We start from the raw sequence: 22,673 nt of genomic DNA on the forward strand, positions 1-22,673 counted from the left end.
AGGCTGTTTGGCTGTGGGAATAGATGATGGGTCAATGTTATAGCATCAAGGTATGAAAATATAGTCGCTTACACAAGGCTAATCTGACACCTGAACTCTAGTACTGGCAATGTTAGTGGAAAGTATGGGAATGGATGTGACAAAATGCTACAGAAATAGAACTGTCAAGGGGCAGCTAGGTGGCGCAGTGGATAGAGCACCAGCCCTGAAGTCACAAGGACCTGAGTTCAAATGCAGACCCAGACCAAACACTTGACACTTACTAGCTGTGTGACCCTGGGCAAGTCACTTAACCCTAATTGCCTAAAATAAAAAAAAGAAAGAAAGAAAGAAAGAAATAGAACTGTCAGGACATGGAAAATGACCAGAATGCAGGAGAGGGGTAAGAGGGGAAAAAAGTCAAATCTAACTATGAGGTTTCACATGCAGTTGTGTGGGAAGATGGTGGTGCCACCAACAACAGAGGTGGGAAAGTCAGGAGGAGGAGTATGTTTAAAGAAGATGGCAGTGGATTGACTATTACACATATAAGCACATTAGATTTGGAGCAAGAAGACCCTTGACTTAAACTGCACCCCTCTAATTGCTAGCTGTGTTTCCTTGGGCAAGTAACTTCTTTCTGGGCCTCAGTTTCCTCATCTGTAAAAATGAAGAGTATTGAAAGAAGTTCTACATCTATGATTCTATGTTGAGTCTGGTGTGTTTGCAAACCATTTTCAAAGAGATATCTAAGCAGGCAATTAAGATATATGGCATTGGAGTTCCGGTGAGTGATTGGGATAAGATACATAATTTATGGACATAGACAAATACAGAGAGTGACCACTGAACCCATGGGCTCAGAGGGAATCAGCAAGGAAGAGACTGCAGAGAGGAAAGGAGGGCCCTGGGACAAAGCCACAAGGAGGTCCATACTTGGGTGGTGAGACAAGGACCACTGAACATTTTTATCAGTGGTTTGCATAAATGCCTAAATGGAATGTTTGTCAAATCTGCAGATGACACAAAGCTGGGAAAGATAGATAATATATGACAAACAGATTCTAAATGGATCTTAACAGGCTAGAACATTAGATTGAATCTAATATGATAAAATTCAATAGAGATAAATGAAACACCTCTTAAAAAATAACTTCTTAAGAACAAGATAGGGGAGGCAGATCTAGGTGGCATTTTAAGTGAAAAAAACCTGGTGATTTCAATAGACTGAAGTTCAATCAATGAGCAGGGAGATGTGCTTTTTAAAAAGCTAATGCAATACTGGACAGCTTTCCCCCCTGCCCCTTTTTCTTTTTTTGTACGCAATGGGGTTGAGTGACTTGCCCCAGCTAGTGTCAAGTGTCTGAGGCCAGATCTGAACTCAGGTCCTCCTGACTTCAGGGCCAGTGCTCTATCCACTGCGCCACCTAGCTGCCCCATTATTACACAGCTTTGAGTTAGGTATGGCTTCCAGAAATAGAGATGTGATAGTGCGATAGTCAATAAACATACATTAAGCGCCTAGTGTGTGCCAGGCACTGTGCTAAGTGCTGGAGATACAAAGAGAGGCCAAAAAAAGATAGTCTCTACTCTCAAGGAGCTCACAATCTAACACAAAGGCTAACATGCAAACAATCACGTACAAACAAGTTATATACAAGATAAACAGGAAATAGTCAACAGAGAGAAAGTACTAGAATTACGGTGAAATCAGGAAGTCTTCCTGTAGAAGGGAGGATTTCAGCTGATACTTGAAGAAAGCCAAGAGGCAGAGATGAGGAGGGAAAGCATTCCATCTGAATGATGAGGTGAGAAGTCAGATGGCAGAGTTAAAAAGAGTGAGAGGAAGGGAAGTGGAGATGCACAGATGGCCTTCTGAATGAATTTATCCACAAAAGGGAGGAAAAATAAAGGATGACATCTAGTGGGGATGGAAGGGTCAAGCAAGGTTTTTGGGAATGGGGAGACAGGCATATTTGTAGGCAATAGAAAAGCAGCAAGAAGAGAAGGAGACATTAAACGAGAGGTGAGAGTAGGGATGATAGCGGGTACGATCTGCTGGAGAAGACAGGACGTAGGAAAGGGGCCATAACTTGTAGAGGGCTTTGCCTTGGCAAGAGAGGCTACCTCATCATTTGGGATGTGTGAAGGAGAATGTGGAGGAAGGCATCTGGGTGATGAGATGAACAGGAAGGGAGAAAAGAGAGCTCTTGCAAATGGCCTCCGTTTTTTTTCCCCCAGTAAAATATGAGGCAACAAAGACTCTCAGTTGAGATGTTGAGGGAAAGGGAGTGATGGGAGGTTTGAGCATGGATGAGATGGTTTGGAAGAGCTGCTGTGGAAAGTGGGATACTGAGCTAATTAAGGGGCCTGCAGTAGTGAGGGTACACTTGAGATTATGCCACATAAATTTGTAGTGGACCTAGCTACCAGTGTTTTGATAGCTCTACTGCTCTTATCAGAATACATCTGGAGTACTGTTCTGAGGGCCACATTTTAAGGACACTGGTAAACTGGTCAGCACTGATGAGGACAGCCAGAGGAGGCTCTGAGCTCATAAGATAGGTTGAAGGAACTGACCAGAGTTATTTAACCTGGAGAAGAGAAGACTCAGAGGGATGTGACAGCCATGTTCAAATACTGAAAGGGCTGTTGTAATTTATATAATGACAACATTGTAAAGAAAAACAACTATGAAAGACTTAACTTGATCATTGCTATGACCAACAATGATTCCAGAGGACCAAATAAGCATACTACCCACCTCATAACAGAAGGATGGATCTAAGGTACAAAATGAAGCACGCACTTTCTGACACAGCCGATGTGGGAATTTGTTTTTCTTCATTGTACATATACGTTAGAAGGGTTTTTTTTCCCCCATTTCTTTTTTCTCCCTTGATTAGGAATAGTCAGTAGGAAGGAGAAGGCAGTTAGCAATAGCATCATTCCCCCACCCCCCTAAAGAAAAAGAAAGAGAGGCATTGAAAAATTTCTAAATGCACAAAAATGGAGGAAGGCCAGAATGAAGCACAAATTGCACACAATGGAGATCTGCAGTGTCATGTACAATCATCTCTTTCTGTTCTACTTTATATATGGAAATAGGGATATTATTTGGTCTTTGTTAAATTCAGGGGGGAAAAAGAGTACTAAAACTGAAAGGTCTCTTATGCAGAAGAGAGATTAGCCTTGTTCCATCTGGTGCTAGAATAGAAGGTAAAATTCAGAGCAATGGGTGGGAGGGGTCAAAGTAAAAGTGTACACTTAAGGAAGCCTTCTACAATTCATGCCTAAGAGTGAACAGGCTGGGCTGCCTGGAGATGGATGCTGGAGGACAACGTATTGGACATGGTCTAATGGGGATTCGTTGTACACATCCCTGGACTCCATGACTGCTGTGATCCATCCCAACTGTGAAATTCTATAATCCTGAGACTAAGGAGAGGTCACACAGTCAGAGGGAGAATAAGAAGAGTACCACAGAAGTCAAGAGAAAAGAAAGTATCTGGGAGGAAGAGTCAACCAGTCAATAAGCTCTTATTAAGTACCTTATGTGTGCTAGGCACTGTGCCAAGTGCTGGGGATACAAAGAAAGGCAAAAGACAACCCTGCCCACAAGGAGCTCAGAGTCTAAAGGGAGACAAAACAAGCAAACAAATATGTACAAAATAAGCTATGTGCAGGATAAATAAGAAATAAACAGAGGGAAGGCACCAGAATTTAGAGATGTTGGGAAACACTTCCTGTAGACAGTGGGATTTTAGCTGGGACTTAAAGGAACCCAGGAGGCAGATCCAGATGAGGAAGGAGAGCATTCCAAGAAGGAGGGCCAGCCAGAGAGAATAGCCGAAGCTAAGAGGTGAAGTGTATTGTTGAGAAAAGGAGTGTCTTGTTTGAGGAACAACAAGGTGGCCACTGGGGTAGCAAGGTGGCACAGTGGATAAAGCGCTGGGCCTTGAGTCAAGAGGACCTGAATTCAAATCCAGCCTCAGACACATACTAGCTGCGTGACCCTGGACAAGTTACTTAACCTTGTTTGCCTCAGTTTCTTCATCTATAAAACGAGCTGGAGAAGGAAATGGCAAGCTACTCCAGTACCTACCAAGAAAACCCCAAATGAGGTCATGAAAAGTTGGACTCTCTGACTGAAACAACTAAGCAACAATGAGGCCATTGTCAGTGGACCCCAAGAGTATGTGATAGTGTGTAAGGTGAAAGAAAATTGGAAAGGGAAGGGAGAGGCGGCCTAGCTTGGAATGTCAAACCGAGCATTCTCTATTTGATCTTGGAGGCCACAGGAGGGAGGGAGGGAGAGAGAGAGAGAGAGAGAGAGAGAGAATGTTGGGGGGGGGAAGATGTAACATGGTCAGATCTGAGCTTCAGGAAAATCACTTTCAGTGTTTGACAAATGCTGCAGAGAGGAAAAGGCCATTTAATTTAGCAACAGAAACCCCTGCTGACTTTTGAGAAAGCAGTATCAAGAAATAATTGGTCCCTTAATAAATTGCAAGGGTTTAAGGAGTGAACAGTGAAATAGAGGATTTTAAGGAAGAAGAGTCTGACTATATTTGGAGGCGGTATAGAAAGAACCATTCAACTGGGAAATCATGAAGATGAGAGAACCCTTTGACAGATTCCACAGTACCAAAAAATCTCTACTTTTTAACAAAGCCATGCAGAATCATCTCCTCATTAAGAACCAAGAGTATTTCTGGCTGAGTCATTCCTTCATCTGAGCAGTCACATTTTGCCATCCTGATAAAGAGTATTTATCCATCAACTGCTTCCAGAGCCAAACAATCTGTTCTTCTCATAGCCTGCCTTCTTGCTCCCATAGCCAAGATAAATCAGTAACAAGGAAGGGGTTGTTTGGAAAGAAGGAAGATGTGAGGGAGGCATTTTCTGAGGCTAATTCAGCAACATATGGCCATTTCCTCTCCTCTCCCAAAAGAATTGCTACAGAGGCTGCTACTGAATTTGGTCTGTCATATTAATCCCTCTGTGTCAACAATTGTCCAGTAGGAGCTCAGAGCTCTGAACTAACATCCCTATTGGTGTTGTTTCACTCTCTCAGCCTTGTCTCTCAGTAGGAGGGCCAGCAGCCATAGGTCACTGCAGAAATGAACTTGGGTATTAAGGAGAGCTCGGAGCTCAAGCAGCTGTACTTTAGTGCTTACTTCTGGAAAGTTCTCTAGTTTAGTAACTGATCCCAATTGAGTGAATAAGCATTCAAAATGTCTTTCATTATCTAAGGGAAGGGAGGAGTGATTCACGAAATATATTCTGATTTGCTTTTTTAGAAGAAAAAAAGGTTTGCCATAAAGCACTGGGGTGGCATAGGGTGGAGGCTAGGAAAGCTAGAGGAAAAGCTTACCTTTTAAAAGGTAAGAAATCCCTCAACTACAAACAGTGTCTAGTTTCTAGAAACTCATTAAGTCTAATTTGGGGGCAAGAAGTATGCTACTTACTAGATATGAACACAATTGATTTTTCTTTTCTAAAACCAGCACTATTATACCCTGCCTCTGGCTTGTCAAACTCACCCTATTTTTAAAAGAGGAACACACTGTGCTTTTGTAGACTGACGCACTACTTACATTTTATTTACAGTAGATAATTACAATAATAAATAATATGTGCCATCATGTATTCTGTACAACGATCCAAAGTCCTTAAAATTGCAAGTTGACATATCCATAGGAATGATTACAAAAACCTGACTTGCACAATATCAAACGGATTACAAAGGTAACAATGAAACTGCTGACAAAACTGTTGTTTCTTTGCTTTTGAAACTTTCCACTAACCTACCTGATCCCCCTTAGCTAAATGACTGCAAAGGGGCAAGCAGATTACTATAAGGCTTGTTTCTTGTTATAGGAAAATGAAAAATACAAAGGCAGCTGATTAAAAACCACCATGAATAATCCAATGTCTATCTAATCCCAGTCCCTTTTTGCTAACAGAAATGAATGACAAGTGCACTGGCTATCAGAAAATGCTATTCTATTTTTTCTAATTCTACTGCTGAATCTGTCAGGATTTTCTGTGTCCAGTTGAGCAAAAAGGTCTAGGAAGAAAGGGTAGAAGCTGCAAAGGGCCAAACTTGGGCTTGATCTTAGAAAAAATTTCTCAACAATCAGGGCTACCCCAAGGAGAATGGGCTGCCTTAGGAGGGAGTGAGTTCCCCCTCTACTGAAGGTCGTGAAGAAGAGGTCATTTAACTAGAGCAGTAGAGATGGAACCAAAAGATGGCCATTTGTCAGGCATGCTGTGGTGGGTGTTCTTTGGGGGAAAGAGTTGGATTAGATGACTCCTGAGGTCCCTTCCAACCCTGAAATGAACAAAATTGGGACAATCATTAAGTTAAAAATGATACACAATTGACACCAATGTCTGAGTTGTTTAGGAGGAAAGGGCTAAAGTCACACCCAGTATACAGCTGTTAAATCTATGCTATGTAAATTACATAACATCTCACTTTCTATGGGTTACTATGTGGCCATCAGTTATCGGTAAGCAGCCATTCACAAAAGGTCCATGTCACTATGTCCAAAGAACTATGCTCATTGCTGGGGAAACAAATAGAAAAATGAACACAGGCCGTGCTCTAAAGTAGCGTCCATCCTTCTGAGGGACATTACATGTCCACAGACAAGTAAATACAAGATAATGTGAGGAAGGCCAGAAACGCTAGAGGCTCAGGAATGGTTCTGACAAAGAAATCGGTGAGCTAAGCTCTGAGGGAATGGAAGGATTCTGGGAGGCAGAGATGAGGAGGGAATGCTTTCTGAGGATGAAGGACAATCTGGGAAAAGGCCCAGAGATGAGAGATGGAACAGGGAGTTCTAATAACAGACAGTAATAAACCAACTCAGCTGCAACACAGAGCAAGTGAAGTAGAATACAAAACAAAGATAGAAAGGAAGCTGGGAGACAGATTGTGGAAGGCTTTAAATGCCAGGCCGAGGACTTCATGTTTTAACTTAAAATACGAAAATAATGACGATATTTAAACAGAGAAGTGAGACGGTCACATCTGTACCTTTGAAAGATGACTCTGGAAGTTGTATGGAAGATGAATGGTGAGAAGAGCAAGGGTGAGAGTGGAAGGGGAGGGAGGAAACATGCAAGGGAAGAGACTGGAAAGAGGGAGACTGACTATGAGGCTAGTGTTCAGATAAGGGGTGAAGAGGGCCCAAAGGAAGGCAGTGAAGTGTGAGTGGAAAGTTATGAACTGTAGAGATAATGTGGAAAAAAAGTAAATGTGAAATGGCAATGGGGAATTCTGACATCGTGATCTTGGCTGAATGGAAGGACAGAGTCACCCTCAATAGAAACAGGGAAGATAAATTTTCTCAAGCTGCCCAAATGCTTTAAATTTTCAGATCACATTCAGGAAGCACTTCGATCTGCTTTCACAGGAGACACAAAGCTCATAAGTCTTACCTGTATTGAAGAGAGCAGCCTTTACAGCAATGGAGATGGCATCAAATAAATTTCCACCACATTCCAATAACTGAGGGAAAGAGGAAAAAAGGGTACCTGTTATAGCTATTATTCATACCACACAAAGTGCAGAACCAATAAACTTTTTAAAAAGAATAAACAAAATAAGAAAAACTAGACTTTGTTCCTATCCTTGTCTTTAATTTCATTAAAGTTAGCATATTATGCCTCCCAACCGCCTTAGTGGGAAGTCAGCAAGCTCTGTTGGTCCCACTTAGGAGGTGGAGAAAAGGAGGCAATAAAACAATCTACAGTCATTTATTAAGCACTAACTATATGCTATGCACTGTGCCAGGCAACAGAGATCAAAAATGAACTAGTCCCTGCCCTGAGGGTGCACTACTGGGGAAGGCAATCTGTATGCTTACGAGTACACTCAAATGAAATAGTCATATTTGGAGGAAGGAACTAGAATCAGGGGGAAAGGTGGGGGGGTCTTGCCAAGTCCCTGTGGAGGAGGGGACCCCTGAACTGAGTTCTGAAGGGAAGAAGCGATGTGAATTCCCAGCATGGGGAATAACATTGGAAATGTAGGCTGAAGTCAGGTTGTGAAGGGCTTTAAATGCCAAATGGAGGAACTGGCATTGGACATTATTGGAAAAATGGAGGCAATGGAGTTTAGTGAGCAGGGGAGTGGCATGGTTAGCGCTGCCCTTTAGGAATATTACTGAAGGCTACATGGAGGAAGGAGTGGATCAGGGTTTCATGGACAAGACATGGTGACTGCCTGGACAGACAGCTAGGTGAGGCCCACTGAACAGGAAAAGCTGACTCTATGGATGCAAATTTAGATGAGTAGAAGGATGGTAGTGCCCCTCCAAAAGAAACAGGGATGTTCGGACAAAGGGTGGGTGGGGAGGGGGAGAAGTAATGAGTACTGGCAGATATGTTGCGCTTGAGATGCTTACTGGATATCCAATTCAAAATGTCCAATGAACAATGGGTGACTTAAGGCTGGAGCTCAGGAGAGAGAATAGGAAAATCAGAGAACCTTGATTAACAAATCTGAGGGGCTGACAGTAGAAAAAAAAATGTAGCCAAAAATACAGGAAAAGATGAAATGAGCTGACCATGGACTTAAGGCTTTTGTTTTACTACAGCTGTCAGTTCACCTTAGCTCCTGCTCGACTTTGCCTCAGCAAATCTACCCAGCCTGCCTCACTCCTGGCTCTCCAACGCCCACTGCCTTGTCTTTGCTCAGAACCATTCTTCATGAGCTCTCAGACCTTTTCCAAACCATTCCTTTCTTTCACATTACCTAGACTTGCCTCCTCCAATTGTCGTAGGCCTGTTAAACAATGACTGTTGTGATTTTGTTCATAACATATGGTTGGTGGTGTCCGGCTTTTCTTATTAGGCATACAAGGATACATTTGCTTCTAAGAAGTTTGCAACTACATGGGCCATTCTTCCTCTGAGGAAGGTAAATGAATGGAGATTGCTTACTACAAAATACATGCATACATACACGTTTATAAGCAGCTATATTGATAATTTGTGTCCCCATGTTAGGATCTTTGATTTATTAGGTTTTTATTTCCCTTCCCTTCTCAGAATTTGTGCTCACATCCATAATCCCAAGGGAAAAGACTGTAAGCACCTCCATAAGAGTGCCTCTTCAATCTTACTTGAGAGAACAATCCAGGGTCATTTCTCTGGTGCTGATCAAGCAATTTAGAGACTGAACTCTCAGCAAAGGCTCATGCCTGTTAATTAGCTACTGTCCTCCATACCTGTGTAGTTGTAATTGCTCTTTCCTTTTACCTCCCTGAAACTACCTGAGAAGGCTCCTGGTTTCCTCTAATGATAATGTCAAAGATGTGTCCACCTGGACCTATATCTTCAATGACAAATGTCCACCTAAGTCTAAACAGCCCGACAGCATCTGAGATCACAGATAAGATCTTCTACATCCCTTGTTTGCTAGCTAATCTTGAGTAGATTTGGGAAATAATTCAATCCCATATTTTTATACCACTCAAATAATGACTGAACTCAGCAACCTCAAAACGTAGATATGGAGGTGACAGAAACAGATAACAACTTGATCCCCACCAACCCAACATCCTAGAATATTCCAAAAGGAAGGAGCATCCTTAATACACATCACAGGTGGAACATTTTTCTGGACAAAGAGTAGGCTGAGAAGCCATCTTTGAAGGAACTGTCTCATCAGGACCACAATCTGGATGAAGATTTGGAGGAATGCCCCCATATCCTAATAAATTTCTTTTGAGCATGCAAACCTTAATGTATGGTTTTTCCCACTGTGGATGCTGAGTTAACACACGAGCACTTATTTAGAGAATTCTGCTGCCAAATGAGAATTAAAATGGACCAATCATGCCAGTAATCCTACTCTAGTACTTCTGTACACGTCATAATTATAACTCACATCTGCATCATGCTTTATTTATAGTTTACAAAGCACTTTGCATACATTTTCATATTTGATTCTCACAAGAACCCTGTGTGAAGTAGGGAGAGCAGAGAGTCCATTTTAAATATGGGAAAACTGAGTCCCAGAGGTTAATTTGCTTCTGGTCACAAAGTCACGTGCAGACTCTGAAATTCATCCTAGTCTCCTACCTCTAAATCCAATACTTTTCCCATTACAGCACTGTATCAAGCATAGTTATTACTATATTCTTTCTCTCCACCTCCCTCCATTTGTATTTGTCCTGCTTCCCCCTCACTTGTCTTTTCTTTTGACTTTCTCCAGTGCTTATTCTGTACACACTGATTACCAAGTAACCATTGCTGACTTTTAAATTTGTTTATGATCTATGCTGAATGTCCTGAAAAGAAGAGTGGATTTAAGAGTCAGAAAACCGGTGTCTGAGTACTGATGCTGCCATAGACTAAGTGACCTTGGGGAAGTTTTCTTATCTGTAAAATCTGGGGGTTGAAAAAGATAAATTTTAAGGTCACTTCAAGTTTCCAGGACCTATTTAGACACAAAGAATACAAAGAAAGCTAAAAAGCACCATACAAATCATCCTCAAAGCCCAAGTGCTGACCCAGGCCATCAATGTAGGCAATGATGAACATGTTGGACATGGACTCAAGAAAACCTGAGGTTGAATCTTGCCTCAGTTTCCTAATCTATAAAATGGAGATAATCATTGCACCTTTCTCCCAGGGCTGTTGTGGTCACATAGCAAGTGTCTGAGGCTGGCTTTGAACTTGAGCCTGCCAGCACTCTACCCACTGTGCCACCTACTCGACCCTACGACACAGCAGATTAGTAGCAGGAATGAGACTTGAACACAAACCTCCTGACTCCAGTCCAGTGTTCTTTCTCTGCCTTCTTCTTTGAGATCAGATGAAAACTTCCATTTCCAATATTACTTTTAATTCCTGGTACTCAAGAGTTTTTATATAAATAAATATAAAAACTTACATATGCACATATAGCTATTTCTTCTCTTCATGACATCAACAGGACTAACACTAAATCATGAATTTCAATTGATGAGAGAGGACAAGTGTCTCCTGGTTCCTACTCTATGTGACAGCCCATTTCCTTGTACATTTATCACCAGGCTGCTTTCTCTAGCTGTGCCTAATGCCATCCCTCTAAGGCAGGAGAAGGACAGAGGCTGGCCCTGTGATTTCATCAGTATAAAGAGTTCTTGGGTAAGGAACACTCCTTCCTCCACTTTCTCCGCCACATCAGAGTCTTAGTGAGCTGACTACAGCAGTAGTGTCAAACTCTTAATACTTTTAAAAGGGATCCCTGCAGGCCTCAAATTGACTTAAAGAATCAGAAATTAACTTTATCTTTGTTTTACTGTACTTTTATTTATTTTGTTAAACATTACCAATGACATTTTAATTTGGTTGGCTGCCGAGATCCCTCTGGCCTAGAGCCAAGAAAAGATTAATTAATTTGCCCAGGGTCACAGTATGTGTCAGTGGTGGAGGAACTTGAACCCAAGTCTTCTTGGCTATGAGGCTGGCATTAAACCACTATACCACACTGCATCTAAAGCAGGATACTAAAGGAGATCAGCCAGACTTCTCAGATCTCTGAGTTTGTCTGGCTTGCTCTTTCATGGGAGGAATAAATTCTACTGACTACCATATAAGCATTTCTGCCAAAAAATAGCTAAATAAAAATGAAACAACACATTATTATACTGTCTCCTAAAGAGGGCGAATAATGGCCCAACCACGGCAATACAGGCTGGACATGATGCGTGTGTGGAAAATTAACAGAAGTACGTACAACCTTCTGAAAGGACATAGAACAGACCAGAAACTGAGCTACAGGTCACTTTGTGTTGTATTGGTAGAACACAGAGATGACCTGTAGTCAACAGATATTTCAAGACTTCCTCTACAAGCAAATTTCACATGATTTTCATATCCTGTGTATGGGGAAAGGATGAGGGAAAAAAATTACCACACGTTACAGAGTTGGGAAAGCAGGGGAACTGAAGAGGCCTAAAATTCAAGGCGTCAGTGTTGAAAGTGGCAACATTTCCAGCTCAGTGCCCTCTGCCACCGTCCTGGGCAGCCACCCTTGGGGGGGGGGCACCAGCCTGGCTGCTGCTCCTGCTGCAGGTGCTACCTACAGGTCCTCCCAGCAAGACCCAGAAAGGAAAGCTCTTGTGGCCCCAGTCCTTGGCCCTGTCAAATGGCTCAACATCTGAAAGTGATCCCATTTTATTGGTTAAAATAACTTCAAAGAAGACAGGATTATGCGAGCCTTGTATCTGACATGCAGCTGAAACCTTTGACCATCTCTATGTGTTGTCTCCTCCATCAGAACGTGGGCTCCTTCAGACTCAGCAGGGAATATATCACTGGTTTATTTGTATTTGAGGTACTTATCACAGTGCTTTGGAAGTAGTAAGTACTTAATAAATACTTTATTCATTTATAGATACAGAAAAGTAAAACTATAAACCTCAATATTCATACATACTTGATAAATGCAATATGACCACATAAAGCTACAGTAGCTTTATTTTGTTATGAAGCCCAGGTATGGTATATTATATTATGCGAGCTTCCACCCTCCTCCCAAAACCATAGGAAACATTCTCCTTATACTATCTGGAGACAGAATTTATGGAAAATGATAATTATGGTTGTTTTTCAAAGTTGTTTAAAGAAAATACTTATATAAATATTTTTAAAGAATCTCTTTCCATATTATTTTTCTAGTCCTTTTAAAGAAAACTTTATATTTAGAAGTTACATTGGCTATTAGTACTAAATCTTATTTTAAATGTTCAATATGCTTCAAACACATACATACGTATATGTTGAAGTTCTTTGAATATTAAAATGTTACTGTTACCAGTGCGACTATTTGTGACAGACTGCCCACACTCAAAAACACTTCTGATGAATTATTTTAGTGGACATGATTTGTATATTATTCACATTCTCATTTATTTCTCTGATAAAAGCTGCATGACTGAGCTATTTTTTTTCTGATCATGCATCTTTCTTATGGTAAAAGTATCATTAAATACTAGTGACTCCAAATAATTAAAGATGAGGGTCACCCAAAGAGCAATGAAGAGATATATGAGGGATGTCAGTAGGCTGCTACCAGCGAAGAACTGTGGAAAAGCAGCAATAGAAAATTTATCCAAAGAGAGATGTATGATCAGTAAAGAAGTTGGGCTCCTAAGATGAAGTGGTAAGTAATGAAAGGCCATATGATCCACTGTGATCATCTGTACAGTGTCAAAAAAAGCCAGAAAGGAGCTCCCAGAGCACTGGACGGACCCTCCGTGGTGCAAGGAGCGACTAGAGGGTGGCAGCATGGTGCAGTAGCAAAAAGGCTGAACTGGGTGTCAGGGGAAGATGATAGGGAGCCACTGGGGGGGGGAAGGTGACACAGTTGGATCTGTGCTTTAGGAAAATCATTTTGGTGGCTGAATAGAGGATGGATTGATTGATGCAGGAAGAGACCTGCGGTAGGCAGACTCTCCAGCAGCTATTGCAATAGTGTGTGGTGAAGGTGATAGGATAGGTGTAGGAGTGTGAGGTGATGAGGGCCTATACCGGGGGGTGACAGCATGAGAGAAATGTTCATATTCAAGAGATGTTGCAAAGGTGAGATCGACAGGCACTGGCAATAGATGAGAAATGGGTAGTGAGAGATAGTGAGGTCCCCAGGATGACTTGTAGGTTGTGGGCCTGAGGGACTGATGGTGTTGCCATCCACAGTAATAGGGAAGGTAGGAAGGGGGGAAGGTTTAGAGGGAAAGACAGTGAGTTCAGTTTGGACATGTTAAGTTTCAGATATCTACTGTTCATCCAGTTTGAGGTGTCTGAAAAGGAGCTGGAGATGTAAGATTGGAGGTCAGGCAAAGTGTCTAAGGTAGGATAGGTAGATTTGAGAATCGTTAGCATATAGATGGCAATTAAGTTCATGAGAGCTGAGGAGATAGTCAAATCTAAGGTCCTCTGAGAAGAGGATCAGGGATAGAATCCTGAGGGACACCTGTGGTTAGAGAGCATGACCTGGAGGAGGATCCAGGAAAGGAGAGTGAGAAGGAGTAGTTAGACAGGCAGAAGGAAAACCAGAAGACAGTGATGTCCGGAAAACCTAGAGAGAAGAGATTATCAAGGAAGAAAGAGTGATCAACAGTGTTAAAGGCTGCAGAAAGGTCAAGGAGCTTGAAGACTGAGATAAGACCACTGGATTTGGCAACCAGGAGATCAATGGTACCTTTGGAGAGAGTCCTTTCAGTGGAATGATAAGGTCTGAAACCAGATTATAGGGAATTAAGAAGAGAGAGAGGAGAGAAAGTGGAGGCACTTACTGTAGATCACCTTTTAGTCACAAAAGGCAAAAGAGGCATAGGACAACAGTTAGTGACCTATAGTGACAAAAGAATCAAAAGAAGGTTTTTTCAAGATGGGGGAGAAATGGGCATGTTTGTGGGCCACAGGAAAGGAGCCAGTAGAGACTGAAAATAAGTGATCAGTAGGGATATGACAGAGACACCAGCGAAGGCATAGCGATGGAATGGGATGGCTTAAGTAGGTAGAAGGGTTCATCTTGTTAAGAAGTTAAGGCCATGTTATCATCAGAAGACATCTGAATGATAGAAAATGAGGACAAGGGGAAAAGAGGGAGCTCATGGTGAATGGCCTCAATTTTTCCTGTAAAATATATGGCAAGAATCTCGGCTGGGTGGGGGACATGGGGGAATTGGAAGGTTTGAGAAGAGGTGAAGCTTGGAAGAGCTGCTGTGGAGAGTGGTAGAATAAGGTGATAAGTAGAATTGCCTAGAAGCGGTGAGGGAATGGGGGCTACATATTTCTTTACTTTGATTCCTCTGAACTTCATTTGGCAAAAATGATTTACACTACATATATGTCATAAGATTGTTGGGAAGAAAGTGCTCTACAACAGGGCTTCTTGACACCTTTTCATATTTTGGCAGCAGACACTGCATGGCCTGAGGGTGCATTATGCACAGTGCAAAGTGCACATGCTTTATGATCAGAACCAAGGCTGCAGTGACATTGCAGCAAGTGCTGCCAGAAACACCTCAGATTCCTTATGTGTTTGATTTTTAATTAATTTTTAGTTGTTGCAAGTTCAGAAACCTTTTTCTGTTGCCAAATTTTTTGTGATCCCATAGAGGGTCGCAACCCACAGTTTAAGAAGCGCTGCACAAAACCAGCTTTCCACCAAAAAATGTATACACGAAATATTTTAAGGTTTAACCTGCATGACTGACCTTTTCTTTTATCACTTTCTTAAGTCTAGACGATCAACAAAATAATAAATCAAGCCCTGTTTTGTATGATTTGAAGATTTCTGAGCTGTGAATGCTTACACTGAAAATTTAACAATCAGCTCTCACTATCTAGTTTGAGCTGCTCTAGCAAACCCCTGGATAGGAAAGTGAACTATTAACAGTTATACTGGGTGGAATACCAATGTAAATTATGATAATATTTTAAAGTATCTGGGCTGTCAAACCCATCTTGGGTCTAGAATAGCCTTGTACATGAATATTTTTTTAAAAAATTTCCCTGTTAAATGTTACAGCCTAGAAAAATCTAGAAAAGAAATAGCTAAAAACAAAACAGGCAAGGAAAAGAACCAAAAACCTTACAACAATGTGTAAGTTGATTGTTTTGCAAGCTTCTTTAACAAGAGTGAAATTATAACAGCTTGCATCTGAAAACACCATTTACTGAATCTTCTTAGATTATTAAAATGGAAAGTTCATAAAGCTAAATCTACTTATGGCTTAATACATCAACTGGCATCAATGCTAAAGGAAAGCATTTATTTTCATGAAGAGGAAAATACAATTACAAGCACATCATTGTTTTGAAAATAGTAATTATACTTATGACAAGAAAAAATTTACCTCACTATTAATGTTAATATTAATATTAAAGACATGAAAAGCAGTGTAGAGTGGTGTAGAGGAGAGACAACAGGTTTTGGATTCAGGAAGACTTGGGTCAAACTCCTGCCTGTAACATAACACTGGCTTCGTGACCCTGGGTAAGTCACATCTCTTAATGCTCCAACCACTTATCTGAAGCTCTAAGTGGCAGAGAAGGTGCTGATCTACCATGGGAGGGGAAGGCCCTCCAGGAGCTCCTGACAATTATGAAATCACAGGCCAGTCCAAAAAGAAAAGCCAAGTCAATATTACAATTGATCATTCATGAAAGATTAAAATAAAATTCTGGGGAGGATAGCATTTCAAACTCTCAACCTTTTTAGGGCTGGAAGGAACTTAGCTCACATCACTTAGCCCACCCTCCCCATTTTACAGATGAGAAAACTGAAGACCAGAAAGCTTAAGTGATGCCCAAAGTCACCCATCTAGTCAATGCCAGAGCCGAGACTAAGATCTAGTAGACTTTCCACTGCCTTTTCCTTTAAAAAAAAAAAATTCAAATGTTCTTTTAAGGTGAGATACCCAAAGACAAATGAAAGTCGAAGGAAGCTCTTAAACATGAACATACTCCTGCCAGTCCACGATATGCTAATATAATTATAATATTGTTACCGAATGAAGCCCTACTCCTGTGTTAGTAGATGGTATTTTATGAAGCAGGAATAAAAGACTGTTACATAAAGTACTCTAAGACAAAGTCATAAATTATTACTTATCAGTGTAAAAGCCATTCAGTCTAGAAGAATAGGCCCATGTCTATCTAAATTAAATAAAATCAACAGAATGAAAGTCTCTATCACTAGGATTTTTCTTCTCAGACAAAAACAACAAGTGTACTAAAATATAGTAAAGGAAAAATGTGGGCAAAACCACCAAAAAAATGAAAAATGATAGCTAGGTGTATAGTTAAACTCCTTCTGCCTATATTCTAACTTCATTGGATAGAGCCTTATGCTGATAGCTCAGGTGTTTTTTAATTTTTAATCAGATTTCTTCTCCTCTTGGTGATGGCTCCCTAGAATCTGAATTTAATTTGTAGTAACTGCTGGCTACAATTATTATTTTTAATTAGGTTTCACTAAATTGCCTAGTGATACAGCATAGAAACAGACTACTATGCTCCTCTTGGCACTCAGTGATAGATATGTGCACTATATTTACCTAACATTAGAAAAATCAAATGAGGATTTTAAATTTTATTTTCTCCTATCCTTTTAACCATTAGATTATTTGAAATGCCTTAATAAAATTCTATATTACCCAACTGTAACCAGTATTAAAAATCAATTATTTTCTCTTACTAATTTTGACATACAAAAATTCATTTGTTTCACTGTAACAAAAAAAACCTCCATTGTTACATTAGCATTATTTCTCCCTCATAGATGTACATTCATTGATACAAGATCACCTTTATCTCATTAAACCTTTGAGAATCTGTTTATTCAGTTGTCAGTTTTGTGTTTTGGGGGGAGTTTTTTTGGCTAAAGTAGAAGGTCTCTGGCCTTTTGAGGAGTCCAGTTTCAGAGAGGAGACAGGATAAATCAATTAAATTCAACAAACATTTAATAAGAGATTTTTGAGTGTAGAACAGTGTGCTAATAAGCACTGTGATACAAAGCTGAGATAAGACATGTTTTCATGAAGCTATAACTCACATGCATATAGCACTTGAAAGTTACGAAGTGCTTGACTCACATTGTTTCATTTGATCTCATCAAGGTCCTATCAGCATGATCACATGTTCTTTAATACTGGTCATAACAATTTCAAAGCCCAGAAGGCCTAAGGAAGAAGGCAGGCCATGCAGTTTCCTACAGACCCAGGTCTGTGACTCACCAACACATCAACATAGAGGATCCAGCAGTGCTCCCTTGGACTGATGCAGAGCGATGTTAGGTCTATACTGCCCCTGTTGTTAAATATCCGGTAGAGGGCATTAGCAATCTCGGTGCCAAGGTCATCGCCTCCTCGACCTTCAAATTCAGGAGTGGCATTGGCTGAGCTACACCGGGGGACAGAAAGCGTAAATCTTTTCAAGCATGAGGACAAGGCTTAGTTCTAGAGTTAGCTGAAGCAATGCCTGATCACTAACAAGCTTCATTTGAAGATACAGTAATGAGGAAAAGAACTCTTCTAACTTCCTAATTTCCAAATACACAGAAAGACTCCAATTAAGTGCCCCATTTTCTTCCTCAGACTCAGTTCCTAATGACTTCCTACAGAGCTCAAAGGAAGAAATAAGAAAATCTATGGAGAACAGAACCTGGGCTGCCAATTAGTTAAGCACATTAATAATACAGTTGTTCTCTGGTGAGACTGGGAAACAGTGTCTGACCATTCTGTCTAACAGAGTTACCTTATAGGTCCCTCCCCTTACCAACACCCTTCTGAGATGTACACACTTGTTTAAAACTAAGTGAAATGTCAAACATCTTGTTTAAAATATAAAATTCCTTTGTCTATCCCTGTTATAACATTGATAGGTACAAGAATGATTTTTTAAAATAGGTTGTAACATTTTATAACTTAACTATTCTAATTATACATCCCAAAGCATTATCAGCCACCAGAGCCAGTCTTTAAAACCCACAAGAGAAACACAGAACAACCTTGCTATTCCACTCACTGCCTTCTGCCTTACTCAGTAATCACGATTTACAGAGAAATTCATTTATAGCTAAATAATTGAGTCACCAGGGGGAAAGCTGTCATCAAAAAACACCCTTCTATCTTAAACACTAAGCAATCAATAGTATTATGCTGTATCCTCAAGAATGATTGATATATATATATATATATATATATATATATATATATATATATGCATGTGTTTATATGTATGTGCAACATCCCCCCCCATACTTTAAATATCTAACTTTACTTGAATATATAAGTGAAAGTCTGGTATTAAAGTTTCATCAACAAACATTTATTATATACTTACTACCTACCTGGCCACCTTCCCTTTAGCTGAACTGAGGCAGAAGGCGAAGGGGTTTTCAAGGTTCACAGAGTAATGCTTTACCTCTTTTAGGACACTTGAAAATTAACTAGTCCTTTCTCTTAATTATCCAAATCAGTATGTCATCACAGAATGATTGAATTCCGAAATCCATCACACTAGAAAAGTTTGACAAGCACTAGTCTGTTAATCTGCTTCCAAAAATAAATGGACAGTATTCTCCAGAAAAGGCAAAACATAATGGTTTTTGTTTTTAAATAACTGGCTAAATACAGAGAAGACGACCCTTCCCATTTAGAATATACTTTAAGGCATCTTAGCATTCCTCTCCAAGCCAGCTGGAGTAAATGTGGGAGGGTAGGGGGGGAAGAAAGAAGGGTTGGGCTGGGATAGGGATAATGTGAAGAGGGGGAAGAAAAGCCTGGTACACAGTAGGCACTATATAAATGCTAACTGAATAAATTACTGGCTTGATCAAACCAACCGTTCTTTAATACTGCTAAATTTTCCAGCCAACTTTAGCTGACTGGAACACAGATTTCAGCACAAATAATCATCCCACTGCTAGGCACAGATCCAAAGAAGGTTAAAGATAGAAAGGTCCTGTCTACACCAATATATCAGCACTTACTGGAAAAAAGTGGATGCCCACTGATTTGGGGGTGACTAAAGAAACTATGGTGCATGAATGCAATGGGGTATTACCGAGCAGTAAAAGACAATGAATCTGGAGAACATACTGAATCATTATTTGAACTAACATGCATTTATATGAAAAGTGAGGTAAGCAGAACCAGGAAAATAAGACTCAATGACTACAGTCAACATAAATGGAAAGAACAAAAACACTATAAAACTAATTATAATGACCAAGCATGGCTCCAAAGAGATGTGCCAATGCATCTCTCTTCCTTTCTTGCAGGTGGGGGAGACACCGGGTGTGGAACAATGCATATGAGGTCAGACTTGGGGGATATATTGGTTGGTTTTGTTGTGCTAGTTTCCCTCCCTTTTCCATTATTTGTTAAAAGGGATAATTCTCTGGGGGAGAGATGTACTGTGAAATAAAAATGATGTAAAAACAAAAGACATCAATAAAAATGTAAATTTCTTAGAAAATAAATAAAATGCAAGCAAATAAAGATTGTAAAGAAAAAAAAAATAAAAGCAACACTCCCTAATTCCAAAAATTACACCTTAGCATTCTGTATTAAAACAAGTTTCCCTGTAAAACCTTACAGCTCAGTGGTCACATTAACTATATGTTCTACACACTGAATCCCACAGTGGGAACTCAAGAGAGGCAGAATCACAAGATCCTATGTTGAGAGCTAGAAGTGACCTGAGAAGAGAGCTGGCCCAATCTTTTCACTTGACAGAGGAGGAAATGGAAGCCCAGACAGGTTAAGTGATTTGCTGAAGGTCACACAGCTGATGAGTACAGTGGAATTTGAACCCGGATTTCCTGATTCCAAATCCTGAACATTAAACCACTACATATCATGCTGCCTTCTCAATGACAAGATAATAAACAATAAACTCACTTGTCCAATACCCAGGCAAAAGTCTGTGAAAATTAGAAAGTTATGGTTTTAAATGCCATGAAGCACACCATCATATAAAAACATTATTAGCCTCAAAATTATGGGTCTTTACTGTTTACACAATTAGTAACATATTAATACTATTCTTTCGAAGCGCTCCTACATGGAGAAACATTGAAAGAAATGAAGATATTGATAATGTAGGAAAATGTAGCTCTACTTCTCCTCATCTGTACTTTCCTTTCCTGCTTTTGCTATTCCTTTTCATTTTCTATCCAACTTTTCCTGTTCACATTCTTCCCATTTAACAACGTTCATTATTCAAAAATCTATAACCATTCCCTTGTACCCTCTTGGAAAGCTGCCATATAAATCTAATAAATAAAAAAAAGCTTGTTTTGTGGGATCTATTGGCAGAAAAACATTTTTAATAGAAAACTAAATCAGAAACCATTGCTTAATTATCACTTTCTATACCAATAAATGAAATTCTGATGTCTTCATCCTATTGGCAAAATTACGTGGCAATATTCAGGCTTCCATCCACGATAATAATGTACTAAATAAATGTACTAAATGTACTCATTTGTATACATATATAATTTGTACATCCATAAAAATGATATACTAAATAAAATACTAGTTAAGAGGGGAATGGCAAGGCCAGCTGCAGAACAGAAGTACAGTTCCATTTTAGAGATTCTAAATTAATGCCTGTCTCAGCTTGAAAAGAGAAAATAGTCTCACTAATACATGTACAGAACCAACTCATGGACTAACTCTGTCTTTCAAGCCAGAAAGTACCATACGAAGTGATACCACTCTAGCAGCGGACTGTATCCTAGAGCATGGGAATCAGTTTCCTGAGGTAGATTCCTGTGGTTGTCCCTTTCAGAACCATATATCTGTAAATATAATAGGGCCACCTGAAGAATTTATTCCCGGAAGCTTTATTCCTCCTGAGTTTTTGAACATGGCTTCAACACTAAAAAAAAAAGCTTTGCTTTTTTTTTTTAAGGTTCAAAAACACCACAGCTATGATTTCACTGGAACTCTGATTAAGGAAACTCATCATTCACTAAGTAGTTCTTTCAGTGTCTTGCAGAGGACTAACTGATGAAAGATAACTTTCAAAAGTTCAAGAAGCAGGGGCAGCTAGGTGGCAGAGTGGATAGAGCACAGCCCTGGAGTCAGGAGGACCTGAGTTCAAATCCACCCTCAGACACATAACACTTACTAGCGGTATGACCCTGGGCAAGTCACTTAACCCCACTGCCTAGCCAAAAAAAAAGTTCAAGAAGCAGCCCTTACAGTGGTCCATATTTATACTGGAACAGAATCTGGTGGACTTGGAATAGTAGTCCAAAGGTTTAAAGAACGTGGATGTGGTTAATTTACTGATCAAGTCATAAAGCCCTCCTCTGTCCTTTCATTTCCGAATGTGCAGAACAAGGCTGAATCTGTTTGTCCTCTGCATAAAGAACAGGAGGGTTTTAGGATAAAAGATATATCAAGTCATCTCTTTATTCTCAAGTCAAGAGGAAAATTAAAGGAGTGAGCAGAATAGCAGTTCTTTGCCTCAGGCTGAATATGCTTAACATTTAGAGTTGGTGAGAACAACAGTGGAGTCAGTCTGGCAGTAAAGCAATTAATTTTCACCTTTTGCAGATTCTGTGTCACTGGGAATTTAACCATTTAGTCTTTAAATTTGCAGATAAGCAGCTAAATGTAAGAGAAATATCTTTAATTATCCTCACTATATCCTTATACTACCTGATAGCTCCAGTTCTTCCCGATTTGGGTGAAGCACAGAAGTCCTACCCATAAGTCATATACTAACAAACTGTTAAGAGAATTATCTATCCCTAAGACTGAAATAAAAAATTTTATTTGTTCAGTAAAATTAACTATCACTTGTCTCTGAAAAATTTGCCACCGAGAATCAGATAGTCTCTCATCAGTTTCTTTCAGAAATATTGTATGTAAAAGAATAAAGGTACAGTTGTTTTAATTTAAATGATTCAATTTCCTTTTCTTCTCTCAGGATGAAAATGTATGGCAGTGTCTTCTATCTCTGTAGAAATAAACTATTTTGAAAACTTTTGTTCTAGTACTAATACATTGTTTGAATTAGTCCAGCCATTCTGGAAAGGTATTTGGAACTATGCCCCAAAGTTACAAAATTGTGCATACCCTTTGACTCAGCTCTACCACTACTAGGCCTTTATTCCAAAGGGGTCAAAGAAAGAGGAAAAAGAATTCATATGATCA

At 39.9% G+C, this 22,673-nt stretch overlaps 1 protein-coding gene across 1 annotated transcript in view; it reads right to left on the bottom strand.

Moving 5' to 3' along the window:
• Window positions 1-22,673, bottom strand: part of EXOSC7 (exosome component 7) — a 39,991-nt gene that overhangs the window by 8,686 nt on the left and 8,632 nt on the right. The window contains exons 4-5 of the mRNA XM_078151661.1: window positions 17,733-17,898; window positions 7,434-7,501 (exon numbers count right to left, since the gene is read on the bottom strand). Coding sequence (XP_078007787.1) covers window positions 7,434-7,501; window positions 17,733-17,898 — 234 coding nt within the window. The remainder of the gene's footprint in view (window positions 1-7,433; window positions 7,502-17,732; window positions 17,899-22,673) is intronic.

This window comes from Phascolarctos cinereus, unplaced genomic scaffold (assembly GCF_003287225.1).
Source record: "Phascolarctos cinereus isolate Bilbo 61053 unplaced genomic scaffold, phaCin_HiC Scaffold_1;HRSCAF=81, whole genome shotgun sequence".
Classification (NCBI taxonomy): Eukaryota; Metazoa; Chordata; class Mammalia; order Diprotodontia; family Phascolarctidae; genus Phascolarctos; species Phascolarctos cinereus.